Source organism: Dermacentor andersoni, chromosome 4 (genome assembly GCF_023375885.2).
Source record: "Dermacentor andersoni chromosome 4, qqDerAnde1_hic_scaffold, whole genome shotgun sequence".
Taxonomy (NCBI): domain Eukaryota; kingdom Metazoa; phylum Arthropoda; class Arachnida; order Ixodida; family Ixodidae; genus Dermacentor; species Dermacentor andersoni.
In genome coordinates this window covers 124,522,863-124,546,917 of record NC_092817.1, presented here as the reverse complement: position 1 = coordinate 124,546,917, position 24,055 = coordinate 124,522,863, and the positions used below count along the sequence as shown (strand labels likewise).

At 47.0% G+C, this 24,055-nt stretch overlaps 1 protein-coding gene and 1 non-coding gene across 2 annotated transcripts; both read right to left on the bottom strand.

The window, feature by feature from the left end:
• Window positions 1-3,342: 3,342 nt before the first annotated feature.
• Window positions 3,343-3,548, bottom strand: LOC126537640 (small nucleolar RNA U3). The gene has a single exon (XR_007600816.1). It is a non-coding gene; the product is annotated as a small nucleolar RNA U3 (small nucleolar RNA).
• A 7,831-nt stretch (window positions 3,549-11,379) lies between these two features.
• LOC129386391 (glycoprotein 3-alpha-L-fucosyltransferase A-like) lies at window positions 11,380-23,323 on the bottom strand. The gene is made up of 4 exons (XM_055074251.2): window positions 23,064-23,323; window positions 21,656-21,839; window positions 20,915-21,069; window positions 11,380-12,914 (listed from the first exon to the last, which is right to left on the bottom strand). The coding sequence occupies exons 1-4, from the start codon at window positions 23,237-23,239 to the stop codon at window positions 12,605-12,607; spliced, it is 825 nt and encodes a 274-aa protein (XP_054930226.2). The 5' UTR covers window positions 23,240-23,323; the 3' UTR covers window positions 11,380-12,604.
• Between the last annotated feature and the right edge of the window lie 732 nt (window positions 23,324-24,055).

Genomic DNA, 24,055 nt, shown 5'->3' with positions numbered 1-24,055 from the left:
TATAAAAAGAAGACATTGAGCTTACTTTTATTCGCTAAAATATTCACCCTTTATTCGTGAAATAAGCGCATGCATTGTCTTGAGAGGGTACTACACTATGCTGAACATTTTTATTGGGATAGCGATTAAATAGAGACTCCAGGTAAATTTTCGGCGCTGCCGTGATGTTCAGCACGGGTGAGTTCAAGTGCGAGAAGATCCTATTGCGCCCCGCAAGCCGTATGCTGTGGGTGCGTGGGGAAGCGTGCGACGTGAACGGAGAAGGATGGTTGTGACGTGGGGGGGGTCCTGCCCTTTATATCGGGTCGCCGTAGTTGACCGTGTTGAAACAGGTGTGACTTTTCGTCTTTTCGTGAACTTCAAAAAAGAAACATGCGCAGTTTGCCCTAGTGGTGCAAGGCTGGAGTCAACAGTGGAGCTTGTGATCGCCTAGCTTTTACATGGCTTGCCTAAGTTTGTAAGTTTTGCGAGGTTATGCTAGGTTTTGCTAAGTTGTCTCAGCGGGCTTGACGCTCGAAGTTTTCAAGCAGTCGTAGGGCGGGATCGCTTTCTCGGCGACGTAGAGCGTTCAGGCGCCGACTCTCTCGTTCCCTGGACCGAAACTCTGGATCCTCGACTCGGCGTCGCCTCTTCCCAGCCGCCGCTTCGGCGCGGTGTTCCGGATCAGCTCGGCGCGACGCATCGCTTCTCGCCTGGCAGTACGGCGCTCTTCCTGGTAAACCGCTTCTTCGGGCGTCCGGACTTTCTTCGGTGTTCCCATGGCAGCAGCACGCACGCACGCACGGAGTAGAGCAGGCGAGAGGTGTGTCGCCGCGCCGGCTGTTCCGAGCTTTTACTTGCCTGTGACGTCACGACTCCGTCCTACGCGCATGGGGGGCGAGAAGGTTACATGGCGCGGTGCTCTCGCAGCTGGTTGCTAGGCAACGCGAGGCGGCGCACAGCTGGGCTGAGTTTTCTGGTAACGCTCCACTGCGGAACTAAAGCTTTAACAGCTCCTCTGCTAAACGTTCGCACAGCCATCGGGGCAACGCCCCGTGCTGCCGCCGAAACTCGTGGCGTCTCGGTCACCTCGACCGTCGCGACTTCCTTGTCGTGCTCCGTCTTGAACCCAAATGCGGTAGGCATATAGTAGGCAGCGTCGGCCTGACAATTCGTTCAACATTGGCGTTCTCTTCAGCGCGCACCAGACGAGAGTGGGCGTGGAGATCGCGCGTCTCCTTCTGTAGCCCAGCCTCCAGCTCTGACGTGCGCAAAGGTTCGGCGTGCGGGGATTGCTGGTCGCTGCACGTGCAGTTTGTTCGCGCACAGGCGCGCGAACAAATGCTGGAGGTTGCGCGTGCTCTCATTTCGGGGACCCGTTGAATGTATAGAAGCAGCAGAAGCGTTCTCCACCCCTCTGTTCCCGTTCTTTGTTGCGCCAGCGAGTGTTAGCAGTCACCGAGGGAGATGATGATGATGCTGAACCTGTCGTGGCCCGCACCCACCAAGGGGGATAGGCCAAGAATCGGGAGGCAGCTAAAGGAAATTCTTATTTCTGTTGATGTTTGCCTGTGTGCGCGTGACACCATGCCTGCTAAACTAGTAGTGAATGGTTACTTACTATCGAACCATACCTTGTGTAGTTGTGTAATACTGTGTAAAGATTTAGGGAGCCCTAGAATTGGGGCCTGAAGCCGCGTTGCGTTGGTTGCTCTTGGGTTCGGAGGAGCATCGCAGTTTTAGAATTGGGACAAGTGCAGCGTTGGATTGCGCGCTCGGAACGCCGCAGTGCTGGAAATTGAAGCCGCGCTTGAAAGCGAAAATAGTCTTTTTACAAGCGAAACCTAAAGGAATGTATATTTAAGAAGAGAGAGAGAAAATGCTAGGAATAATTTGTAATGAAAGATAATGACTATGTTATTATTAGACCTACTTGTTTCTGGTCATTAAGAGGAAGCTTTAGCTCGGGACCAGCTCCGACGCGGCCTATTCAAGTACATGTAAAACGCAAGAACGTGTTTCTGAGATAATCCCTGGACCGATTTTAATGAAATTTGTTGCATTTGAGAGAGAAAGTTTAATTATAGTGACTGTTGGAAGCGGAATTTTGATTTAGGGCCTGAGTTTTGTTTAAGACATCTTCAAAAATTCGGAAGTCTGACAAAAATTGAAGCACGAAGTTTACAAATTGATATCTCTGCACCAAAAACAGATATCGCAGTTTTATAAATGGCATCCATTAGATAATTGAAAGCGGACAAACTCCATATGTCATTTTATCTTACGTGAATTTGTTACGTTGTTTACAAGGGTTCTGCAAAAGCTGTATTTCCGCATTACAAAATTTGTTTAGGTTCATGTGTAACATATAAATTTTGTGCGCTTTTTATCTACTATTAGGTGCAGTTCACAGAATTGTATTATCATTTTTCGTTGCTGAGTTAGAGTTGTAAACTTGCTAGTGTCGTTTTTTAAAAAAATTTCGATTTATGCCAATTTTTAATAAAAAGTTGGCGATCTAAATAAAGGATTCGAAACCAACAGTCACTAGATTTTCAGTTTTTCTTTTAAATGCAACAAACCTCGTCAAATTTGGTGAAGTGGTTGCCGAGAAAAACGAATTCTCCTTTTACGTGTATTTACATGGGAGCACCCGAGCTAAAGCTTCCTCTTAAGCCGAGGGTGGTGAAATGACGCCGACCCGAGCTCAGACAGCGTCTTCTTGCGCTTCATTGAGTCTCTTGCCTCTAAAATGCCGAAAATCACCCGGAACACGGGAAGTTTGCTCTGCAACCAATTTGACTGAGCTATATAAGATTTGGATGGCTGCGGCTCGTATGTCTAGCTCTCTTAGCTATCTCGTGATTTCTCGTCGTTGAAGAGCCAGAACGCGGGCACTGAGTCGCAAAGAATCGCGACTGGGGTATCCGGGAGTTCCTACGCCAGCAAGTCCTACGCCAATGAGTGCGGGGGGGGGGGTGGGGGGGCTTTTTGTAAATGTCCACGAAGTGGACTGTCGGCCGTCGCTGATTGGTTGGATATGAACAAGCGAGAAGTAGACTGGCTGGGGGCGACCCAAGACGGCTTGGGGACCCACGCTAGTTTTCGATTTTTGGGTCTTGGGATCAACGCGAACGCAAGAACTCAAAACGGGCTTCGGATATGGGCATGTGCACTTGCGGCCCGCAATCTTCTTGGATCCCCAATTCTTTCTTTTTATGGTCTTAGTTCGGCTTACGGCATCAAAAGGAAGTGTTACACAATTACAAAACTGTCTATTATGGCTCTCTATTGGGAAACATGCGCCAGCGTCAACGTAACAGCTTTCTCATTTAAAGTTGCTCAAACATACAATTTCACCTGGCCACTCAGACTGGGTGTCCGCCCTCCTTCGAGCCAATCAAGGCCGTAGGAGCGGTCATCAGTGGCTCGAATCCGAAGCTCCACAGCCGGCTTCGCGCTCGGGCGGAGACCCTAAACCCATCATCGTGGTCGTGGTCAAGTGTTCTGAGTACGCGGATGCGTCTCGGGGATTGCACTGTAGAAATGATCCTATGAAGCACGATCTTAACTAGACTGAGCGCGACGATCCTACCCAACTTGCGTACTTTTCAAGCGTACAAGGAGTAGCGTTACTTTTATTGCGTATAATGAAAAAATAATTCGAAATTATTAGAAACTATAGGCGACTAGGTTTTTCTCACATTTAACCCATTACGTAAAAATTCTATTTTGTAAATTTTCAAATTCAGAAACTGCAATAGAGTTGCGGAGTAAGAGGAATTAACTCGTACATTATAACAAAATCAGTCGACGGTTTTAGCGATTTTATTGCCTCTGTTTTGCGCCATGCTTGTAAAAAAGATATCAACACTGCTCCCAGGTTTGGGCATCGCAAACAAACGCGCGATCCGCGGTTAACCACGCAGTGCCACACCTGCCTCCAGAGTATCGCACGGCACGAAAATAGCTGAAAGTTCAAGCGAAAGCCCGCGCGTCTCGAAGAAGCCCCGCTGCTTGCCGGAGAATCTATGGGAGAACCAAGGTCACGCGCATACGCACCTCTACGTAAGACGCATTGCCTACAACGTCAGCGATTATGTCGCGTGGCTTCAGTAAATCATACAAAGCCTCCACTGGACATGCCCCACGCAGCAAGAAAAGCGAGGGGAGACGGGAACATAAATATGGGGAGGCGGGCCTAGTGATGTGAACGTGACGGTGTCTCGGCTCGGCTATGGGAGAAAGCAGGGAAGGAGAGGAAGGAGATAGATACTGATTGTGGAGGGGAAGAGTGCGTTATTTTCCGCAACTCTTTGGGGAGCACGGGTAGGGGTAGGGGGACAAAAAGGGGAGGAGGCATACAAAAATTCACCGACGATTACGATACTCCCTAAAATTTAAGCGTAGCTATATACGTGTTTTCATTTCGGGATGTTTTGGCTGGCGCGGACAATGTCTCGTGCGGCACGTTGCAAACGGAGCGAAGCGTGGTGCGACTGCCTCACTAATCGGGAGATCGCGAGAGGAAGCGCGTGGGTGACGCGTGAGCGCGATTCACCGCAATCGCGGCAGACAACCTTCGCTCATGCATCGCTTTGTTTCCATACAGACGACGCGCGTTACTTTTTTTTTTATTAAGTGTAAGTGCTTTATTTTTCTTTACGTAATCATGGTTATACAGATATCTGGACCGATAGCCTGGGAAGGCTAGTTTCCGGTCCAGTGTCAAATTATATCAGACAGGTCAAGTGCAAATTTTAACAGCAGAGTATTCCGGAACACGTCATGAGCTATACAGACAAGAAACATTATGAAAATACTCCTACATAATCAATTCAAATAAGTTACAGATTCTGGTTATCAAGAAAAATGAATTTGCCACATTGCTTGAAATTACGTGCGTTTTTAACTTCTAGAGGTAAAATGTTCCAGATTTTTGTGCCACTGAATTCAATTAACCTTTCGCCGCATACATTGTAACACTTTGGTAAGTTGAGGTTGCCTTTTAAAGCATGTCTAGTACTGCGAGTTGGAAAAGAATAGCCGTTTCGAGGAATAGGAAAGTTAGTGCATCAAATATTATTAACTGAAATTGAGATCTTGTGATTAATAGTGCATTAGCGGATAATTCATGTTGCGTTTGGAAAATATCATTAAATGTATCACTGGTATAATTTGAAGCGCTAGTTATTTTCAGGGCCTTTTTCTGTAGTTTTTGTAAAGTTTGTAAGGATGTCATGTAAGTCACGCCCCATGATTCTAAACAATAACCAATATGGCTATGGCAAAACGCATAGTAAAGGGATTTGAGTACTTCGCGAGGGGAAATAATGCTTTGCTTTAATTAGGGATTAGCAACCCTATGCGACCTTCTTGCATACATTATGAATATGTGCAGGCGCTATCTTGTAGTCATTGTCGCCGCAAAGCCCCTTTGCGCGTGCTCACGCTCTCTTCGCTCTAGCCGCTTTTTTCATTTCCCCGATGGGCCCCGCGTTCGCTCTCATCTCGCTTTGCTCGTTCGCTCGGTTACGACGCCAAAGATCTGCGCTCTAAACAGACAGAATCGAGAGAGAAGGTTGTCGCGACGGCAGAAGCCACATGGCTGACAGCGACAGGCAGCGCATAAGTTGGACATCTATCAGCGTCCTCCACGAACGTGAGCAGGTGCCCGAAAGCGGGGCTGTGGTGCCGGCCGGGGAACAGCAGGTGAGGCGGCAGGAAGGCCCAGGCGTACAAGCTATATTGAGAGAGAAGCCCTCTCCTTGGAGTATGCGGGGCAGAGGCAAAGTAGGTGCTCAATATTCCCTGCCGTGCGCACGCGGAGCAGGCTAGGGATGGTGTCAGCCCCTTGCTGTACCTCCGTGATGCCATCCAGGAACAGCCGATCCGGAGGCGCAGCAGGAGATAGGGCTCCATGCGTGCCTTGTGAAGCCGTAATCAGGAAGGCGGTGCATGGAGGCGGTGCATGCAATAAGCGGTGCTTGGAACTTGCCGCGAAAGGGGCAGTCGGCACGCTCCTGAGCGCCGAATGGCCTGGATCATGCATTAGGCTGTGACCGTCCGTGTTGATGTGGAGGTGTCTGTCCTGCCGGTGCTGCATCAGGGACGCCGACGCCTAGTACAGGACGCAGGACGGGGACCGCCTTTTTCGAGAGGTTCTTCAGCGTATTGGACATCTCCAACGGTCGGTCGTGTGGAGGAGGCAGTGGGTGGCCAACGTGGGAGGAAGGTGGACAGGCTCCACGTATGACTGGCACAGGCTGCCCAAGCGCGAGTGGGGTCGGCTCAGCAACCTTGAGAGCAGAACCCTGCTATCTGGGACGCGCTGTAGCTTGTTGACGTGATGGAGGCCACGCTGAAACAGGAGCAGGGACAGCGGTCACGTCACGGCCTCGTCCAGAATGGCAGCATTGTGGGAGCTTTTCGACAGGCCAAGCACCATCCGGATGGCTTTCCGGAGCCTAAGTTTCAGACGGTCCACGCGAGACCATGGTGGCGCCGCTTGGGGATGCTATTCGAGGCAAATAGACAGTGCGTCCCTGTTGACAGTGGAACGCAGCGCCAGGCATCATGACGATGCAACGTTTAATTTCTCGTGTCTCCTATAATAACGAACCAATTTGATAAATATTTTGCGGCAAAACACCCCGTGGACGACATTTTACAACTTCTCCTATATAACCGAAATTTCCGATGGGGCATGGTGAGAGGCCTCTAAAGCTTGCCGTGCCCCCCCTCCCTTTCCCCTTTTACTAATAATAAACAACACGCTGCACAAACATAAATAGCGCATAAGATTACACGTTGCATAGCACGAAAATAAACGGAATTGCACACATCGCATTTAATTACCAATATGACGAATGCTTCGTATCTCACTGATTCCAAAATGTGCGTTAGATCTGCATCAGTAATTTTGCACCAACAATGTTGTTCTGTTGCCTGTAGAGCGTGCACTTCCGTATACATATCAGAGCTGCGGCGAAGCCATCACTAGGAAATTACTGAGGAGCAGGAACAATCATTTGCAGCAAAATAATAATAATAATAATAATAATAAATAATAAAAAAATAAAGCCATATAAACCGCACGACGTTCAGAGGTATAGTCTAAAAAAGCAGGAAATGTAAGTAAAACATTTCTGTGAAACTTGTATTTGTGCTTGACATTCTTTTTCAAGAGTGGAGTGGTGCTGGCCCGGTTATACATATATGTCATGCGTAGGGGAGGTGACCAGCGTTCTCTTATGGTATTTTCGACCGGTCTTCTCCAGCCTCCTAATCAGTCGGGCAGATCCGGCCTTCCTCGAACTCAGACAAGCAGGCAACTGCTTGTCTGAGTGACTTGCTCTCGAAGTGACTTGCTCTCGAATGACTTGCTCTCGGAAGAGGAAATGGCAGAGGCGAAAGCGCGTGACTATATCAAATATCCGATTTCGCGGATCCAAAGCTTCGGGTGCGGTGGTGGTCTAGAGCCGATGATGCCAATCAAGTAACAGAATATGGTAGCGTGGGAAGGAAAAAGCTGCCGAGAGTGGCAGAATATTAGGTGGGAGTGATGAGACCAGTTAAGTTCGCGGGCACAAGACAGAATAGAGTCCGCTGACGCAGAAGATGGGCGACTGGAGAAAGCTGGAAGGGGCCTTCGTCCTGCAGCAGACCCGAATGTGCGACTTCTGATTGAAGCTGCAGTGTACACGACTCTGTACGCAACTTGGTTTTGCCAGTTCTGTCTAGCCGTGGCAAAGGAAAAGCCACGGGGCCGAGTTCGATTTTCTTATTCAAATACATTTGAACGTTAAACGCAGGAATACTCTGATTAGACCACGACTAAATCGATCAGAAAAAAAAAATGCATTTAAAAAGGAAAGTTAAACTACACCGATTGTCGGGAGAAAATATTGGTTTAGTTAGAATCTCATATTTTTTTTTTTATTAAACTTGGGAAATAGTACCTACTAAAAAAAAAAATGATGCACAACTTCACAAATACACAACTTTGCGCCAAGAACATACATAGCATTTCTACTATAAACTGCATCTGCTAGAGCATTTAAAGCGGATGAATTTCATACACGGACTTACAACATACGTGAAACTTGTACAATTCTTACGAGAGTTTTGCAAAAGTCCTTATAAACAAATTAGTGGTGTATTTCGAAATGGTTTATAACGCATCAATTTTTTATCTTGTAGATGTCTTAATGGGTGAAGTTTACATAATGCGATATCGTTTTGTATTGTCAAGTTAGAGTTATAAACATGATTTTGCAAAGTTATACAGGGTGTTTCACGTAACCTAAACCAACCATTTCTAAAAAGTGGTTAACTGCTGCTGAATGAAACCAATGCCATTTGGTTTGCCGTCATGTGGCGCTCCTTAGGGTATATTTCGTATACCGCTAAATTAGTTAATTAACCAAGATCAATTATGCAAAATTTTTAATATTCACTTTTGGGCCAAGTGCGTTTCGTTGCGTTGTAGAGGGGGTTCACAAACGACCGATCCAATTATTTTGTTGCAACGTACGTGCTACGTGACGATTTTTTTTCGGCGTTTAAAGAAAGCCCGCGAAATATGAAATAAAACAACTTGACTGCGCTAGTGCGCTATCGTATTGCAACGCTCTCAACTGCGCGTCGAGCCTATCGCTTATCAGGGACGATCACGGCGCTTCCTTTCCGGGCGCCACCGTCAAAGATGCTGACGCACTGTGAAGGCGATGCCTAGAGCCGCGGTAGCTCACTTCGCCACGGTGCGCGCGCACGGTTCTTTCGCAATCTGCAAGATCTGCAATACGACAGCGCATGACCGCAGTCACGTGGTTTTATCTATAGAGCAGATTACAATACGTATATAAGCATGTCATTTTTTTTACAGAACAAAGAGAAGAAAGAAAAAGAAAACTCATGGTAAAAATAAAAAGCAATGCACATATTCGCAGTCCATCATAATAGACGAATTTTACGTTGCGTTTAACTGCGGTGCCCCAGTGCCGAAGGTGTGCCACCCACCGTGGTTGCCTAGTTGGCTAGGGCGTTGCGCTACTAGGCACGAGGCTGCGGGATCAAGTCCCGGCCGCGGCGGCTTCATTCCGATGCGGGCGAAATGCAAAAAACGCCCGTGTACCCAATGTCCGTTGTTGGGACGCCAGTTACTGGAACCTCGGTTGACTTCTACCGGTGTTTCTTCTGTGAACCGTGGCGTTGTGGGCAGGTCGCAGGCCTCCGGGAGACCATCGCAACCGCGCAAGGGCGAGTCGATTATTAGTGCGAAACCTGCACTGTTCAGTCCATAGTAACGGAGTAGGAAAGACGATAATAATAATAAAGAAACAATTGCGGGACCGCCTAAATAGGTCCGCTAAAATCGTAGGCGGGCGTTTGTTCACGCCAACGTCTTTGGTATGGACTCAGTACGGTCAGTCATTGGCGGCTGCGCAGGCGAAGATTTTGCCTCTGCTGGCGGTAACCCGTGGGTGGTTACCACAGGTGGTCAAAGTTAATCCGTAGTCCCCCCCCCCCCCCCCCCCCCTACTACGGCGTAGCTCAGCATCATATTGTGGTTATCGCACGTAAAACCCCAGAATTAAATTAATTTAAAGCATGCTGGTATAGTGCGAGTAGTTGTCCTTTGTTGCGGCTGAAAGGCAACTATGCTAACAGACGTGTTGTGTTTGTACCATGGCAAAACCGCTTCGTCATAAAGTGAGTGAGTAAAAACGTTGTTGAAAATAAATAAAGTAAGGCACGATGGTTAGGGCCCCTATTCCAGGGACCCACTGGCACGAGCGGCTTGCTAAGCTTGGTCCGGAAGAGCCAATTGGCTCTTCTGGATCAAATTAAAATTTGCTGCAAATATCCACAATGGCACTGTTCTGAGCATTCCCCTCAATATACACCTAGTACAGTGGGAAAGGGGCGATGGACTATACTGTCATCATGGCGCCAGCAAGGCGGTTGCGCGTGCGTTTTGAGCGGGGCGAGGTATACGCCCATTCGCGACTGAAGAGGTTAAAGTTCAGTTTGAAGCTATTCACTTCCATCGTTTACCGTACAAGTTTGTGCTTACCCCGCTATTGTTTTTCTTCTCATTTTTGACGCAATATGTACGTTTCAGTGAAAGTATTTTGGACGACACCGAACAAGAACGCGATAAAAGAATGGAAAATGAAAATAATCTTTCTAGAACAATCGCTGATCTTAGACTATAACATCGGCTGGTTAAATAATGCAACGGTTTTGCTCCCGCGGGTTGTGTGAGTGGCGGAAAGAGAAAAAACAAAAAACAAAGAAAAAGAAAACTGCTTTTTGGGCGAATGTGGTGCGCACGCATTGTGATTATAATTGGGGTCGTATTGGTATTTTAATGGATTGATAGGTTGACATAGTTTAACGTCGCAAAGTACAGAGGAGTTATCTGAGAAGTCGCACGGAGTATTCTGATTAATTTTGACCGCTTGGCGTTCCCCCTACATTATACACCTGGGCCCGGACGTCAGATGGCGCTCACACCAGTAAGCCAAGAAAAAAAGAACAAAGACAGTCACAAGGACGCGTGCCTAAGGGTCACAAAGTATGGCAGTCACTTTGAAACAAACATATCAGATTTAGCGTCAAGCTTTCAACTGCTAATATCGAAAGCTCTTAGAGCGTGCGACCATGTTCTCGGGCCAAGTTACCCGGTGTTGGTCTCACAACCGGCAGGATTATGCGGTTCAATTCAAGCTATATAAGGTTGCGTTCACGCAGTATCTTAGCAAAAATAAGTGCCGACCTATGACCAATTCAATGTATCAGTTCGGTTGAAGGTTGTAATAAATGTAAGATTGTTTCTCCAAACACTAGCCTATCATATTTTTTCATTCCACCTCATGTTAAAGAAATTCCGTTTCTCTGGATTTCCGGACATTGCGGACTACCGCATAGTGAGATTGCTGACAATTTGTAAAATATACGGCACTTAGTAGACATGTAGGTTTCTTTATATATCGAACCTCACCCTGCTGGCTGTGACCAGATTCTGCAGAGAAGACCAGTTTGTGTTGGTCGCATAAGTGAGCCCTTTCATGCTGCAGCGGTACACTGACATTTAGCGTTCCCTCCGGAATGTCCCGTCGCCCCCCTCACGACAGCGCGAAGCGCCGATGACCATTCTACGGCGTCGAAAGCCGCAATTAACCGTTATATGAGTGCTGATGTGTAGATTCGCACCATCGAACCTTCGTGCATCATGCGGGGAGGTAGAATCATTGGACCATTTCTTCCTCTTTTGCTGGAAATTCCGAAAGGAACACATACATAACACAAAATTTGTCGCGTATTGACCTTAGTCTATCAGTAATTTGTGCGAACGCCCATCGTTGTGCACACCAGGAAAAGGTTCCCAGGCGCTTCGTCGACGAGGAGGGCGCACGGGCGTTCGTTGCAATTTTTCTGCTGTTTTCGCGCCGTTCACACGAGAGCAAAAGTCTGCGGACCATGACAGCAGGAAAAAAAAAAAGAACTCCTTCTAGCACGGCCGGACAACGTAGAATTTCCGTAATGCATGACATTGTTTTGAACAGGCGCACGTAGGCTCTACCGCTTGAGTTGAGCCTTCATGCCTATTTATAGGCAGCGACCCAAAAAGACAAGCTTCGTGTCACCTGTCGTCCCCAGACTTCTTTGCTGGCGGCTGCACATGGGTGTAATACTTTACAGAAACAGTCCTCTGCATGCGTAGTGAGGGAGACCACCGAGTTGCGTCACGCATCAATCATGTAGCCTGAAAAGCAGAGATTGTTTTTCGGCCTGCGGCAGATTGGCTATCGCCGCGGAACGCAGATTCACATGCATGGATGGCAAAAGCGGCGGCCTGTGTTAAAAGGAATGGCTCCTTGTTGACTCTTTCGCCCATTTTTGTGGTTGGCGGCAGTTTTCGATCGGCGATCTGCGGTGGTCGATGCATAGTTGACTGTCGGTGGCCGGACTTGCGGTTCCAATACGCCGTGAGAAAGGGCATATGATCTCGCGCAACCGACTCGCGGCGAGGGTGGGAAGGAGGGAGGGAGGGAGGGAGGGAAGAGTGGGGAAGCGGGGGAACTGTCGAGCGTGTTGCGAGTAGAGAAGGAAGATTATCGCGCGCTCGCTCGTTCGTTTCTTCGTTCGTGCCATTCGCTTACATTGACGATCATTCTCGATTGTTCCCGCACACATTTATTTTACTACCGTTTCTTTCTGTTTTTTTTTCAGGAATACGAATCTATCTACATGTTTTACGGTGCTCAACCTAAATGCGCGTTCATAACGCGTGCAAAACTGCCGAGCACCCACGCAACACAGGCAGGGCAAGCAGCGGCGAGAAAGGTCAAACAAACAGACGGAACACAACTAAAGTCAGTGGAGCAACAGTTGCAAAAAAAAAAAAAAAAGGAAAGTCGATACCAGAGCACGTTTACGGTCGATGTCGCAAGTCTGCGACGACAACAGTCGAGACGCGCGCAGTATAGTTCTCGAAAGTCCTGAGAGAGCGACAGTTCTCGTCAGGATGCACGAGCGATGTAGTAAACACGCTGTCCCACGAGCGCGAACAAATGCCATTCGCCCCCTCCCCCGCTCGTGTGTTTGGGCGCTCGCACTACGCCACCGCCCTGCACGCGCCGTCGTGCCACCACTCGTGGACGCTCTGCGTGCGCCGCTTCGCCGGAGCTGGCGGCGCGTGCAGCATTGCGCACAGGCGGCACCAGAAGTACGTGTTCACGAACTCCCCGGTGCCCTTCCACTCGAAGTACTGGTTGTACAGCGTGCGGTTGCGGCTGAGCAGGTGCAGGTACTCGGCCAGCTCCTTGGGCGACGCGAAGTCGTCCACGTGGATGTACGAGTGGTACGGAGCCGCGGCCAGGTACTCCTCGCGGGAAGCGCCCATCACCACGGGGACCACGTTGTGCCTGCGAAGGGACGAGAGACGTTGGACCGTGCGTGTTATATAGGGCTGCGTGTCTCGCGCCGAGTCGGTGAGGCGGTGAGTCAACGGGGTCCCTCCCCTTTTTTGGGGGTAATGATTCCTCCCGATTTTTCGCACCCCGAACGAGTTGTATGAAAGTCGGGATAATACCCGATTTCTCTCTCCCCCCCCCCCCTTGTTTCGCCCTTTCGTAAAGGATAATAATAGATACCGGGGTACAAAAAGCAGCGAACGCTGTTTATCTCCAGCGTATTAGACACGGGCGAAAGAATAGACGCACACTGCGCTTATGAACGAACGCTGGCCGATCGTGAGCAAGAAGCCAATATATATATATATAATATTAACATCTGTAATATAAATATGACATACGCTTCCTTTTCGTTCAACACTCAAGCAATAAGACCTACATGTATAACCTGTGCTTTTATTCGCATTGAGCATGCGCGCACGATTGATGTAAGGCTTCAAAAAGCAACCGTGTTTATCCGATAAACGCAGTTGTAAGTCAGCGCCGTGTGTGTCCCATCCTCTTTTCTGTGTCCCGAGTCGTTAGCGCTGTTTTTAAACATTATGGATATACAAACAATTTAGTATATACGGTGGTTGTATAGTAAAAGGCGGCAAAAAAAGGCAACTAAATGCCTGACAATGTGCCAACGACCCCTCCCCCCCCCCCCCCACACACACATACATATACACTCGCCAAACACCAAATTTCACAACGCCCATCGCATTGGGCTTCAACAATATGGTAATGAGAGAATCGAGTTTGACAACTTGAAAGAAAAAGAAATCACACCGTAGAAAGCGTTTCGGAAACTGTTCATATAAGTACCTGTAAAATGGCAGTAACTTGATCCCAGAACCGTTAAATCAAAACTCTTCGAAATTTAGCGTGAGTTTCACGGAATATACACTTGTTTCGTGATCGAAAAACACGATGTTTAGTTTTTGTCATTGTTTATATAGCTCGAGTTTGTCTTTAGCCATACTGACAAATGACTAAACCATTTATTATAGGTGTGTGTGAACATTCGAAACTTCTGAATAACGAATCGGATATAGCGTCCCATTCGATTCGGTCTTCGAATCGAATAGTCCTATACGTAAATGCGAGTACTTTTCCAATACCTTTCGAATATTTCAGAATGTCAGCTGCGCCCAATTAAACGTAAAGTTGGAGCAAAAGTAGGTAAATTTTCACCCTTGCGGGCATAGGTAGACATAACATGAGAACTTGCCTAGTGGAGCAGGCTACGTCGCATAAGTACCCATACATAACACGCTATACAGCGATCATTCGCACTATCTGAAGAGTCATGTGCATGCGACGGACCTATCCGTGTGCTCCTAATGATCTATCTGTGCTTTTATTAAATAACGCTTCATAACATACAATGTAGTGAGAGAAACTTGCTAGCATTAAGAATGCTAGGGTGTGAACATTGTTTTAGATTAATTGTGATAACGGCTGTTCATTATGCGAAAAATATTCGAACGCTATTTGATATTCGATTCGATTCGCCACTGGCACTATTCGATTCGTATTCCGACTCGATCTCAAAGATAACTATTCGCACGCCTCTAATTTATTTGCTCGCTGCTTGAAACCATTGTTTGTGAAATAGTCACCGGGAAAATTCCGCACTTTGAGCTTCTAGGCAACAAAGCCCCCCCCCCCCCCCCCCGATTTCTCCGGAATAACGGCGAATGCCGACGCAGAAACGAGGCGTGTTTGCTAAGCTCTTATATCACCTGTATGTTCACCTGCATTGCGGTTAATAACACCGTTCTGTGTTGTGCTTTTCACTTGTGAGCACTGTGTAAGGGTGCATTCATCTCGTCAGGGCCACTTATTCTTAATTTAGGGGAAGCGTTTCCCACTTACATAGGTAGCGGACTTCAGTAAACACAATGCGGGCCTCGTAGCAGACGATAAAGCACTCGCGTGCTTCTGTTAACAGTGTGAAGGGCTGTACAGAACGCTATGCATAGCGGGCACGTGTGTACCTTAGAGAAATGGGTGGCCGCGCTTCTTTCTTTCTTTCTTTCTTTCGGAACCCATATGCTAGAGCAATCGCTTAACCACTATGTGTTTAGACCACGCGCAATAACTTCATCATGTCTCGCCGCTAGACGTTTCGCGTTTTGTTTGCTGCATGATACTTTTCGTACGTTTTAGTACCCATTCCTTCTGCCTGGAACGGATGTGTTTAGTCCATTCAATCCTGCTGCTGCGAGGCTGAAGCTTTTCCATCTACTTGCTGCTGCAGTGGTTGCTGGCGCTTAATTTCCTGTCCGTACGCTTCCCCGTCTGCCTGTCAGTTATGTACCAACGGAACTGTCTGCGTACGATTTTCAATCATATACGCTTCGTGCACGTTTATTATATCTCTATATACGCGTACTGCGATGCCGACTCCACTTTCAGAAATTAACGTTCTCGTTCAGGACGTCATCTCAATTTATTCAGCTCACGTCTCTGTAATCTTGTTGTGGTTTTTACAAACAGTGAAATCATGGTTATCGGCTCGTCTATCTGTGGAGAAAAGGTGAGACACCTGTGTTTTGTAAGTTTTGTTTGAACGATCGACTCTGCAGTGGCGGCGGCCTGATTCACTCGGTTTTGTCATTTTTGTTTGAACGATTTTGTTGAACCGTGTGGGGCGCCTGATTCACTCGGTTTTGTTGCTTGGTCTTTCATTAACTTAATGCGCCCGCTACGACTTATTATTGGCGTCCATTTCTGTCTTTCCCACTTGATTAAGGCCGCCCAATTTACTTTTCTTCCTTTGCTTCTGTTCCGTTTGGTTATTCTTTAACGTCTACAGCTGCTATAGGGAGCGAGCGTGCCGGGGTGCTTACTGGTTTTTATAAGCGACCGGTCGCGTTGGTTTGTTAACAGTGTGGCCATACACCCAACAAACACGAAGGTAAAGAGAAATTCTTCTCAGATGTGTATAGGCCAGTCCGAGCAATTCGTACATCGAAGGCAGTGAAACTGCGTATAGTATAGCTGGTGCTCCCACCATTCGCAAAGCTTGGGAATCTGCTTTGACGCTCAGATGATTTCGTTCTAATCAAGAGCTCCACTGTATACATCCTGCGCGAATAATTCGCTTGACCCGAGGGTATTTGAAACGTTTCACTATACATATATACCAACTGTACTCGTTCGTTATACGCGACGTGTGCACAGTTTTAAGGAACTGCCCGACGTCTGTTTCAGTCTTTCAGGACGCTTCACCATATCTGACGCAATTAGTTCGCTACGGCCAAGGAATTTCCGTTTCTTACTGTATCTGAGCTGCACTTTTACAGCTGTTTTTAAGGCTCCGTGTGTGCTGCGGGAGCTGCGGTTCCGCACTGTCAATTACTTCACTGCATCCAGAGCAACCGATTAACTGTGACCGAGCTGTAGTGAAAAGTTTCTATAGTGACCATATGTTAAGCTCACCATATTCACTGTACTCCTTCGTTGCACTCCAGGTGCGCTAGTGGCCAAGCTATAAGAAGGGAAAAAACAGTTCTAAATCTACCCAAGACTCTGCAAACGCTTGCCTATAACCGGTTCAGTTCTTTCACTATATACGCGACTCTTTTCAAACATATTCGCTATAATCGGGCTTAGTACTGCTATGTGTACTCTCCGCTAATACTCAATGCGTGTTTCCTGCCTTCTGTGCCATATGTGCTGCGGCCAGCCCCGTTCTGCCAGCGTCCCGTCGCACGAAAAAAATGTGCTAAAACTCACTAATCCCCATTAGACGTGCATTATGCTGCACTGCCGATGAATGCGCTAAAGTTACGCAATTTTATTACGAGGCTTTGCACACTTCATTGAAAGAGAGTCAAGGTGGTATAAGGTGATGCATCGCTCATATCTTAGAGAGTCCACATAATTACATATATAGATAACGATTTAGGGCGCAGCCATTCACGTCTCGTTTTTTTTTTTTTCATGGACGAATATAATCACCAGCTCAAAAAAAAAGAAAAGCGCTCGCAGGTTGCGTACTGTCCGCATGCATTACGAGAAAGAAAAAAAAAAATTCGGAAGGCGATCGATTCAATCTCCAGCTAAAGTTGGCGGAAGACAACGTTGGTGACTTGGGAGTGAGAATGGGGGCCGGAGTAACTGCGCACGGCACTCTATCGCGCCACCCCTCGCGTGAGCATAGTAGGATGAGCGTCGTCGGACTGTATGAAATTTTTTTCTTGCTGCACTATTTTCGGGATCGGCCCCCACCTTTTGACCTATGACGACGTGCGAATTAATTTTGTATAATTTCTGGGGTTTCACATGCCAGAACTACGGTCCGATTATGAGGTACGTCGCAGCGGGGGAGTGGGCATCCCTTGCGTAAAGGGTACAGTATGAATTAGCGAACTGATCAATTAACTAATTAATTGTTAATTATGTAATTGTCCTCTGCTTGAATCCGGCCGTCGGACAATCATATTTAATATATATATATATATATATATATATATATATATAATTAAATTTCTGGCGCGCGGACGCGTAATCACGCGGCTATTTTCATATTGCGCATTTTTCGTCATAGCGCGAAAAAAGATAATTACGCCAGACATAGCACGCTGAAAACAAGTGAATCGGGTGTTTTAAAACACAATTATTGCTTTGCTATCAAAATTCTCACCCTTAATTCAATAATGAGGAAGTTCGTTAATTAATCTCACATAATTATCGATAGTTCAGTTACGAAAAAAAAAAAAAAAAACGTCCTGATGCGGTATGTCACTGCTGACAGAATACCATCCCTCAATTGCGTCCTCGTATATTCTATATTTTATTTTTAAGAGCTTGGCTAACGTTAGCTGGGGACAACCTTTGTGACGCAGTCGCCAGCTGATCAGCAGCGGTCAAATTGGAGAGGCTAACAGGGGGAATTACACTGCAAAAGTATATTATGCAATGTTTATAACTGAGAAACGATGCCAATAATACAACAACAAAAAAGAAATATAAGAGAGAGAGAGAGAGAAGGTAATAAATGTTAGACTAATTGGGATAGATAATTATGACTGGTACCGCCTGGTGTTGTCTACCCGAATAATAAACTTAAGTAAACCGTCCTGCGGCCACATGTGGCAATTTTCCGCTCTATTAGTGAACCGCGGCTACCGTTGTAAGACAATTTGTGACGGCCACATTTTGACCCGCGTCGACCACGAGAATCAGGGCCAGGTATTTTTTTTAAATGTTCCAAAGGTCATTGCGATTGCGAGGTATAACGTTATTGCTTTATCGATATGACGTTATAGATTGCTTTTCACGTTAAATCGCGTACACAGTTGGCTGTACACTCGCCGCAGCCCTAGTCTTGTGGCTTGGGGCAGGCATAAAAAACAAACAAAAAGAAAGAAAGAATGGAAGAAATAAACAAAAAACAAACAATTTGCCACAGCTAAAAAAATTATGTAAAACTTACGAGTTTCTAACAACAAATGGATCGCCGATGTCTAAGATGTTAAGATGTTCTTGTAAGTTGATGCAAGAGGTTTCTAACAAATGTCCAGTTCAGGATTCCCGGACTGTCCTGCAACGACTGAGGAGTGTGGAAACAATACGAGACAAATAAAAGAAATGCATACGCGCAGTGAAAAAGGCCTACTAACAAAGAAGGAGCGTTCGCCGTCCTTTCGTTTAGTTTGTCTGACGCTAAAGTGCATATGTTCCTGTCGCATCTGTGCGTGTTTAATTGTTACGATCAGGTTTGTATTTCAAAAGTGAAAGCCGAAGTTAAGAAACTTTGTAAAAAAGTTCAACCTTCACCAAGTTCTCGGTGGAATTTCTGAATGTAGAAACGACTTTCTTTTAAGCGGCAGATTCGAATCGCGGCGCCTGCCAGACACCCACCGGCTCGTCAAGAGAACAAATGGATGCAAAAGGGGCCGCCCGCGTTCAACGCCCGGCATTTGCGTGGCTTTACGCGCCGTGGTGGCTACGACGTTACTCTGCTAAGCTCTCGGACGTGGCGTGCCTCACGATAAGATCGTGGTTCTGGCACCGTAAAACCGTGGAGCTTGCTTGGTTTGCGCTTGGGACGGGGCCTTCGGCATTTGTTAGGGCACTCAGCCTGTGCCAAGGATCACGTGATCGCAAAACAGTCAAAAGCGACTTCTCACTGTTCTAGTCGAGTGACAACCGTGAGTCGAAGCAGAAGTGACGCCAGTGCCACTCGAGCGCGCTTCCGTTTGTCGCGAAACTTTGAAAAGTCATTTTCTGTTGCCGACAATTTTCTTTTTCTTTCTTTCTTCTTTAAATTGGAAGCGCCTTTTTTGTGTCTCCGTATTCCACAATAATTTCTGCGAGGATCAGTAACGAAACTACTTCCTACGGGCACACTGGATGATCAACGCTGATCTATAAACGGGGCAGGGCGACCAGGTGAGTTAGGGCGAGCAACGAGATGGTGTCCTCGAAAGAATCGTATATGCGCGGCATGGCTCTTCAAAAGCTTTCCAGAACAAGAGCTGTTATCGCCATAAGAATCTAGTTAAATATTCAGTTCTGTTGAAATTTGGTTTACGCACACATTTTCACGCACGATTGGAAATACGGCTTAACTTGTAAACAAGAAATGCTTGAAAAGTGGTTATAATTAGGGGCTACAACAATACATGTCTATAGCGCACAGCAGTGAATATTAAATCTTTGCAGTATAGCTAATTTAAGTCACCAGAATTTTCACCGCCAGGTTGGACACACGAAGGCGACAATCTACGCAAACCAGCTTATCTTCAGCATTGTTTGGCATCAATAGACTCAAATACCAACAAGGTCAAACGTATTCGTTGGGCGGCACTAATAACCCCGGTTGAATCAGGCATCCGTTGGTTATCCCCTCCGCAACATCGCCTTGTACTTGGCTCAAAACAAAAGTCCTCGAACGCGCTAGTGCAGACTGGAAAAGTAATCATTGCGAGTCGGTAAATGTGGGACTGTATTCGAGGCAAAAGCCTGCGATCATTCCCGGCTTGATCTTGTCGCAGCTGATTAAGACACACTTACTTATTTCGAAACCTTTGGTAACTGGAATGGGATGCAGTTCTCGCCTCGGGAAAGTCAAAGTCCTTCGCGTAACATAGAGATGGCTGCGCCCATATCCACCAGTGAGAATGTTCGAAATACTTCAACGACGTTGTCGGGGTTATTTCGAGACCTTTGGTAAATCGAAGGCGGTGCAGTCCTCGTCTCGGGAAGTGCGACGATTCCCTGAGGCAGAGGGCTTGACCGGCACGTCATCGGTGAGAGGGAGTGGCGGTGTGTGGATGGAGAATGACGAGCAGTATTAAGAACGTGGATTCCATCCGGCGACACAGAAGATCGTGACTGTCGAGAAGCGTTGGTGCTCATGAGTCGGCGGTAATTAAAAAAAAAAGGCACTGTACGGCGTCGCGACATAACCGGGCAACGTGTTCCGGAATACCACAATTGTAACAAATCGGGTGCTTGTCTGGTGTGCGCCAAGGATCTGGCTGGCGTGGCAAGTGCAGATGGCGAAGTTCCAACGTTGACGGAGTCGTACCCCGCACCTCCGCCAATTGTTAAGGTGTTTATTTACAGGGTACGCGAGAAGGCAGAGGTCGAACTTGTTGTGGAGGTTTTAACACTGTGAGCAGCCGGAACCGTCCCCGTGCGTAAACGCTGGTGATTAGCCTTGCTGACCGGCAGTTATTCTTCGTTACAGAAGGAACGAAAGAGAGAAGTAGAGAGGGAAGGAAGGAAAGAAAGAATCTACAAAGTATCGAAAAGAAAAAGGAAGAAAGAAATTAAAAATAAGAATGAATAAAAGAAAGAATGTAGGCAACGAAACAAGAAATGAATGAAGAAAGTCGGCAGGAGGAAAACAAGGAAGACAAAAGCGGAAACGAAGAGCCTACGGAAGGGAACAGATATAAAAGAAAGAAGCAAATAAAAAGAAGGAGAGAAAGAAATAGTGCAACACATACCGTAGAGCATTGAAGAATTTTTCGGTGATGTAGTCCTTACAGTTGGCGTTCTCGAAAGACAGGTAAAAATAGTAGTCATTGTCCAACATCTGATAGCACCTCTCGTTCTCGGAGCGAGGGCAGTCGAGCGTGCCGCACAAACCGTAGATGTCCACCTATTCGTGTGAAGAAAAAAAAAAAAAGGTAATCTCCATCAGAGTTGCGAAGTGGGGCCCTCCATTTCATTAGAATAAATGAAACGCTTTCTCTCTAGTCCTTCACTACTTGTGTTTGAATGCCTATATTTATGAAATGTGAGAAACGTTACAAATAACATTACGTAGAATTTTTTTTTCTGCATCTGCAGCGCGTTGTTGGCTGTTAATCCCTCACATATCTGTTTAAAAAAGAAAGCCTTCTGTCAATTTTGGTTCTCTCAAAGATCTCTCTGCCTATGGGCTGTGAAAACGGTCGAGAGCCTTCAAACGAAGCGTTGCGCATTAAACCGCTTCCATACAGTTCCGAATGCATCAGACTTCATATACAGGATGAATATCTTCCGTAGTAATCGCTTCTGCGTTAACTTTGAGTAGGACAGAAGTCAACGTGAAATAAAATGCACAAGGGACAAATGTACAAATGATAACGGTCTCTGCCATTCTCGTGTCCAATCTAAGAAGAAGCCGAATTGAAACGAGCACCGCCGCGTAGCTGATGTTGGCTCCATTAGTTTCGAAATAGGTGTGACCGGCCCCCGCTTACCTCTATGTGTTTCTGCAGCTGGTGCGCGTAATCGAGGCGCCGGTTCGAGGCGGCGCAGTTGGAGACGAACCACGCGATCATTTTGCTCTTGTTCTGGGAGTAGTCGAAGTTGCGCTTGATGGTCTTCACCAGCGGGTCGAAAAGCACGAATTTCTCGTACGGCGTCACAATCTCCGAGTCCTTTCTGCGAGCGGGAAGGGAGAAAAAAAAAAGCTGATGAGGGACGACTGTTCTGTCCCAGTTTCTTTTTCGCGATTCCACTAATACATTCGCAGTCGAGAGCGACACCGCTTTGCATTTCCTAGGTAACTTCTTCAACGAGTGAGCAACACCGCCCCGCAATGTTTGTGGCGTATTCTGAAATACTGTCCCCAGTAAATGGATACAGAGAGGCACCCTGCAGAAGGCCTTCTGGATCGAGTGGATGCATCGAATATGTAGGTCCGTCTGATGTGCGACGCTTAGGTCCTCATTGCAGTCCGTAGTTTGTCAGCGAGAAGGACATGTTGTTTAGCAGAGAAGCACGAGCGTCCCCGGAAATTGTTTCTACTGAAAGGCAGCAACGATTTTTGTGGCTACGGCAGGGTGATATCTTAGACAATGACACGAAGTATCGTTTGCTTTCGCAGCACCATGGGGACTTTCTTAAATGTTCAAACTGTTGTTGTACCTACTCCTTCTCTAACGATCTTTTGGGCCCTGAGGGTACTGTAATGAATGAATAAATAAATAAATAAATAAATAAATAAAAAGCTGAAGATCCTAAAGCCGCATAATAACGCGGTTCTCTCAACGGAGTGATACATTTCTGTTATTGAACCAGTTATAGCCTTGCGATTAAAGATACTGGCCCAAATTATCCTTCAGGAGGATGTCTCACTGCGGTGACGCAGTTTTCTTCACGTTTTCTGTACACTTCGAATTTACCCGAACGACTTAACCTAATGGTCTTTTGGCCGTCCGACATAAAATGTGTCCAAACGCTTTCGAGCTCTTCCTTCCTCCTTGAATTCGTCAAGGTCTACGACAAGTTTGGCGGGAGCAGGGATGGGAGGGAGGAGAAGAGACCGGAGCAGAGACGAAGGAAACTCACTTGCTAAACGAACCGGGCCAGTATTCACAACAACGTTTTTATATATAGGTTACAACTGTTAACAGATACCAGTCACTGGTGATGTACATATTATTAGCGAAGGAGGTCGGCCAATGCCAAACAGCACTCGCGAACGAAAATTTTCTGAATTCGGTCCACAATGAACACGTCGTATGCAGAACACACGTCAATAATATATCAACCCTAAGCTCTAGCGAGTTTACATTAATATACATGTTGGCCCTGAGGATTGCTCCAATATGCATTCAACGTGGCGGCTTTCGGGTACCCCAATCGAAGTCGTCGTCTGCGTACCGGTAGGTGGCCATCCAGTCGATTCCCGCGTCTCTGCTCGGGACGAATGTGTGCATCGGGTTTTCGAGCAGGTACATGATCTTCACTTGGCGTCCCGTGATGTGTGGGACCACAGGGTCGTAGTAGTAGTCCTTGTAGATGAAGGCATCCACGACGGCGCTTTTTCGCTCCCTCATGTCCGATCCATGGTAGACGACGCACTTGTCCACTGGACACCGGTCCCTCAGAAACAGCTCGCGTCCAACCAGGAAGTCGTACCAGCCGCCGTACAGGACGATGGTCTTCACGGCCGCCGTCTCTGCGCATCCACCAAAGCGGCTCAACGGCGACAACGTTCCACTGCTCAACATCAGGTGGATTCCAGGCCGCGACAGCGGCATTTCGATGGGAGCAACACGCAAGAGTGCTCCTATACATATATTGAGAGATCTGCGTCTGTTCAAGACTGATGCGGGCGGACACTCTGATATTGGCGTCTTTCGTGTTGATTTAGGGCACTAAGATAAATAAATAAATAAATAAATAAATAAATAAATAAATAAATCGTCTTTCTCTTTTCCTGTTCGTGCCTGTCGTGTCCATTGCGACAGCTGCACACGTCACAGCTACCACATGCTTCATAATAGCATTAGCCAATACGCGGCGTGCACGCCGATGGCCGCGCCACTGGTGGCGGCCTTGCGCAGAACGCATGGGAGAGGAGCGAGCCGCGCGCCGTAGCACGCCGTAGTTTGTTGCGTCGCTGATAGTGCTTCTCCGTCTTATGCGTGTTTTCAGAGCAAAATAAGCAACACCCTTCGCATGTGTGGGATGGCCAAAGCTTCCGAAGAATGTCGAAGAAGAATTGTTGCAGGGTGGGGGGGCTCAAATACCGGCGAAAACGTGCCGGTGATACGGTTCTAATTATTCCCCGCAAAGCCTCATCAGCAGGAGCAACGGTGGCAATGGATCGTAGCTTCGGCGCGAAATTTCTTGTTCTCATCCTTTCCTTT

What these genes read in the sequence shown, in the direction of transcription:
- LOC129386391 (XM_055074251.2), bottom strand. Translation starts at nt 23,239, where the DNA reads ATGAGGGAGCGAAAAAGCGCCGTCGTGGATGCCTTCATCTACAAGGAC. An exon ending in AGCTGCAGAAACACATAGAG is followed by an intron (nt 21,070 to 21,655) that starts GTAAGCGGGGGC and finishes TCACACGAATAG; the next exon opens with GTGGACATCTACGGTTTGTG. An exon ending in AAATTCTTCAATGCTCTACG is followed by an intron (nt 12,915 to 20,914) that starts GTATGTGTTGCA and finishes GTCCCTTCGCAG; the next exon opens with GCACAACGTGGTCCCCGTGG.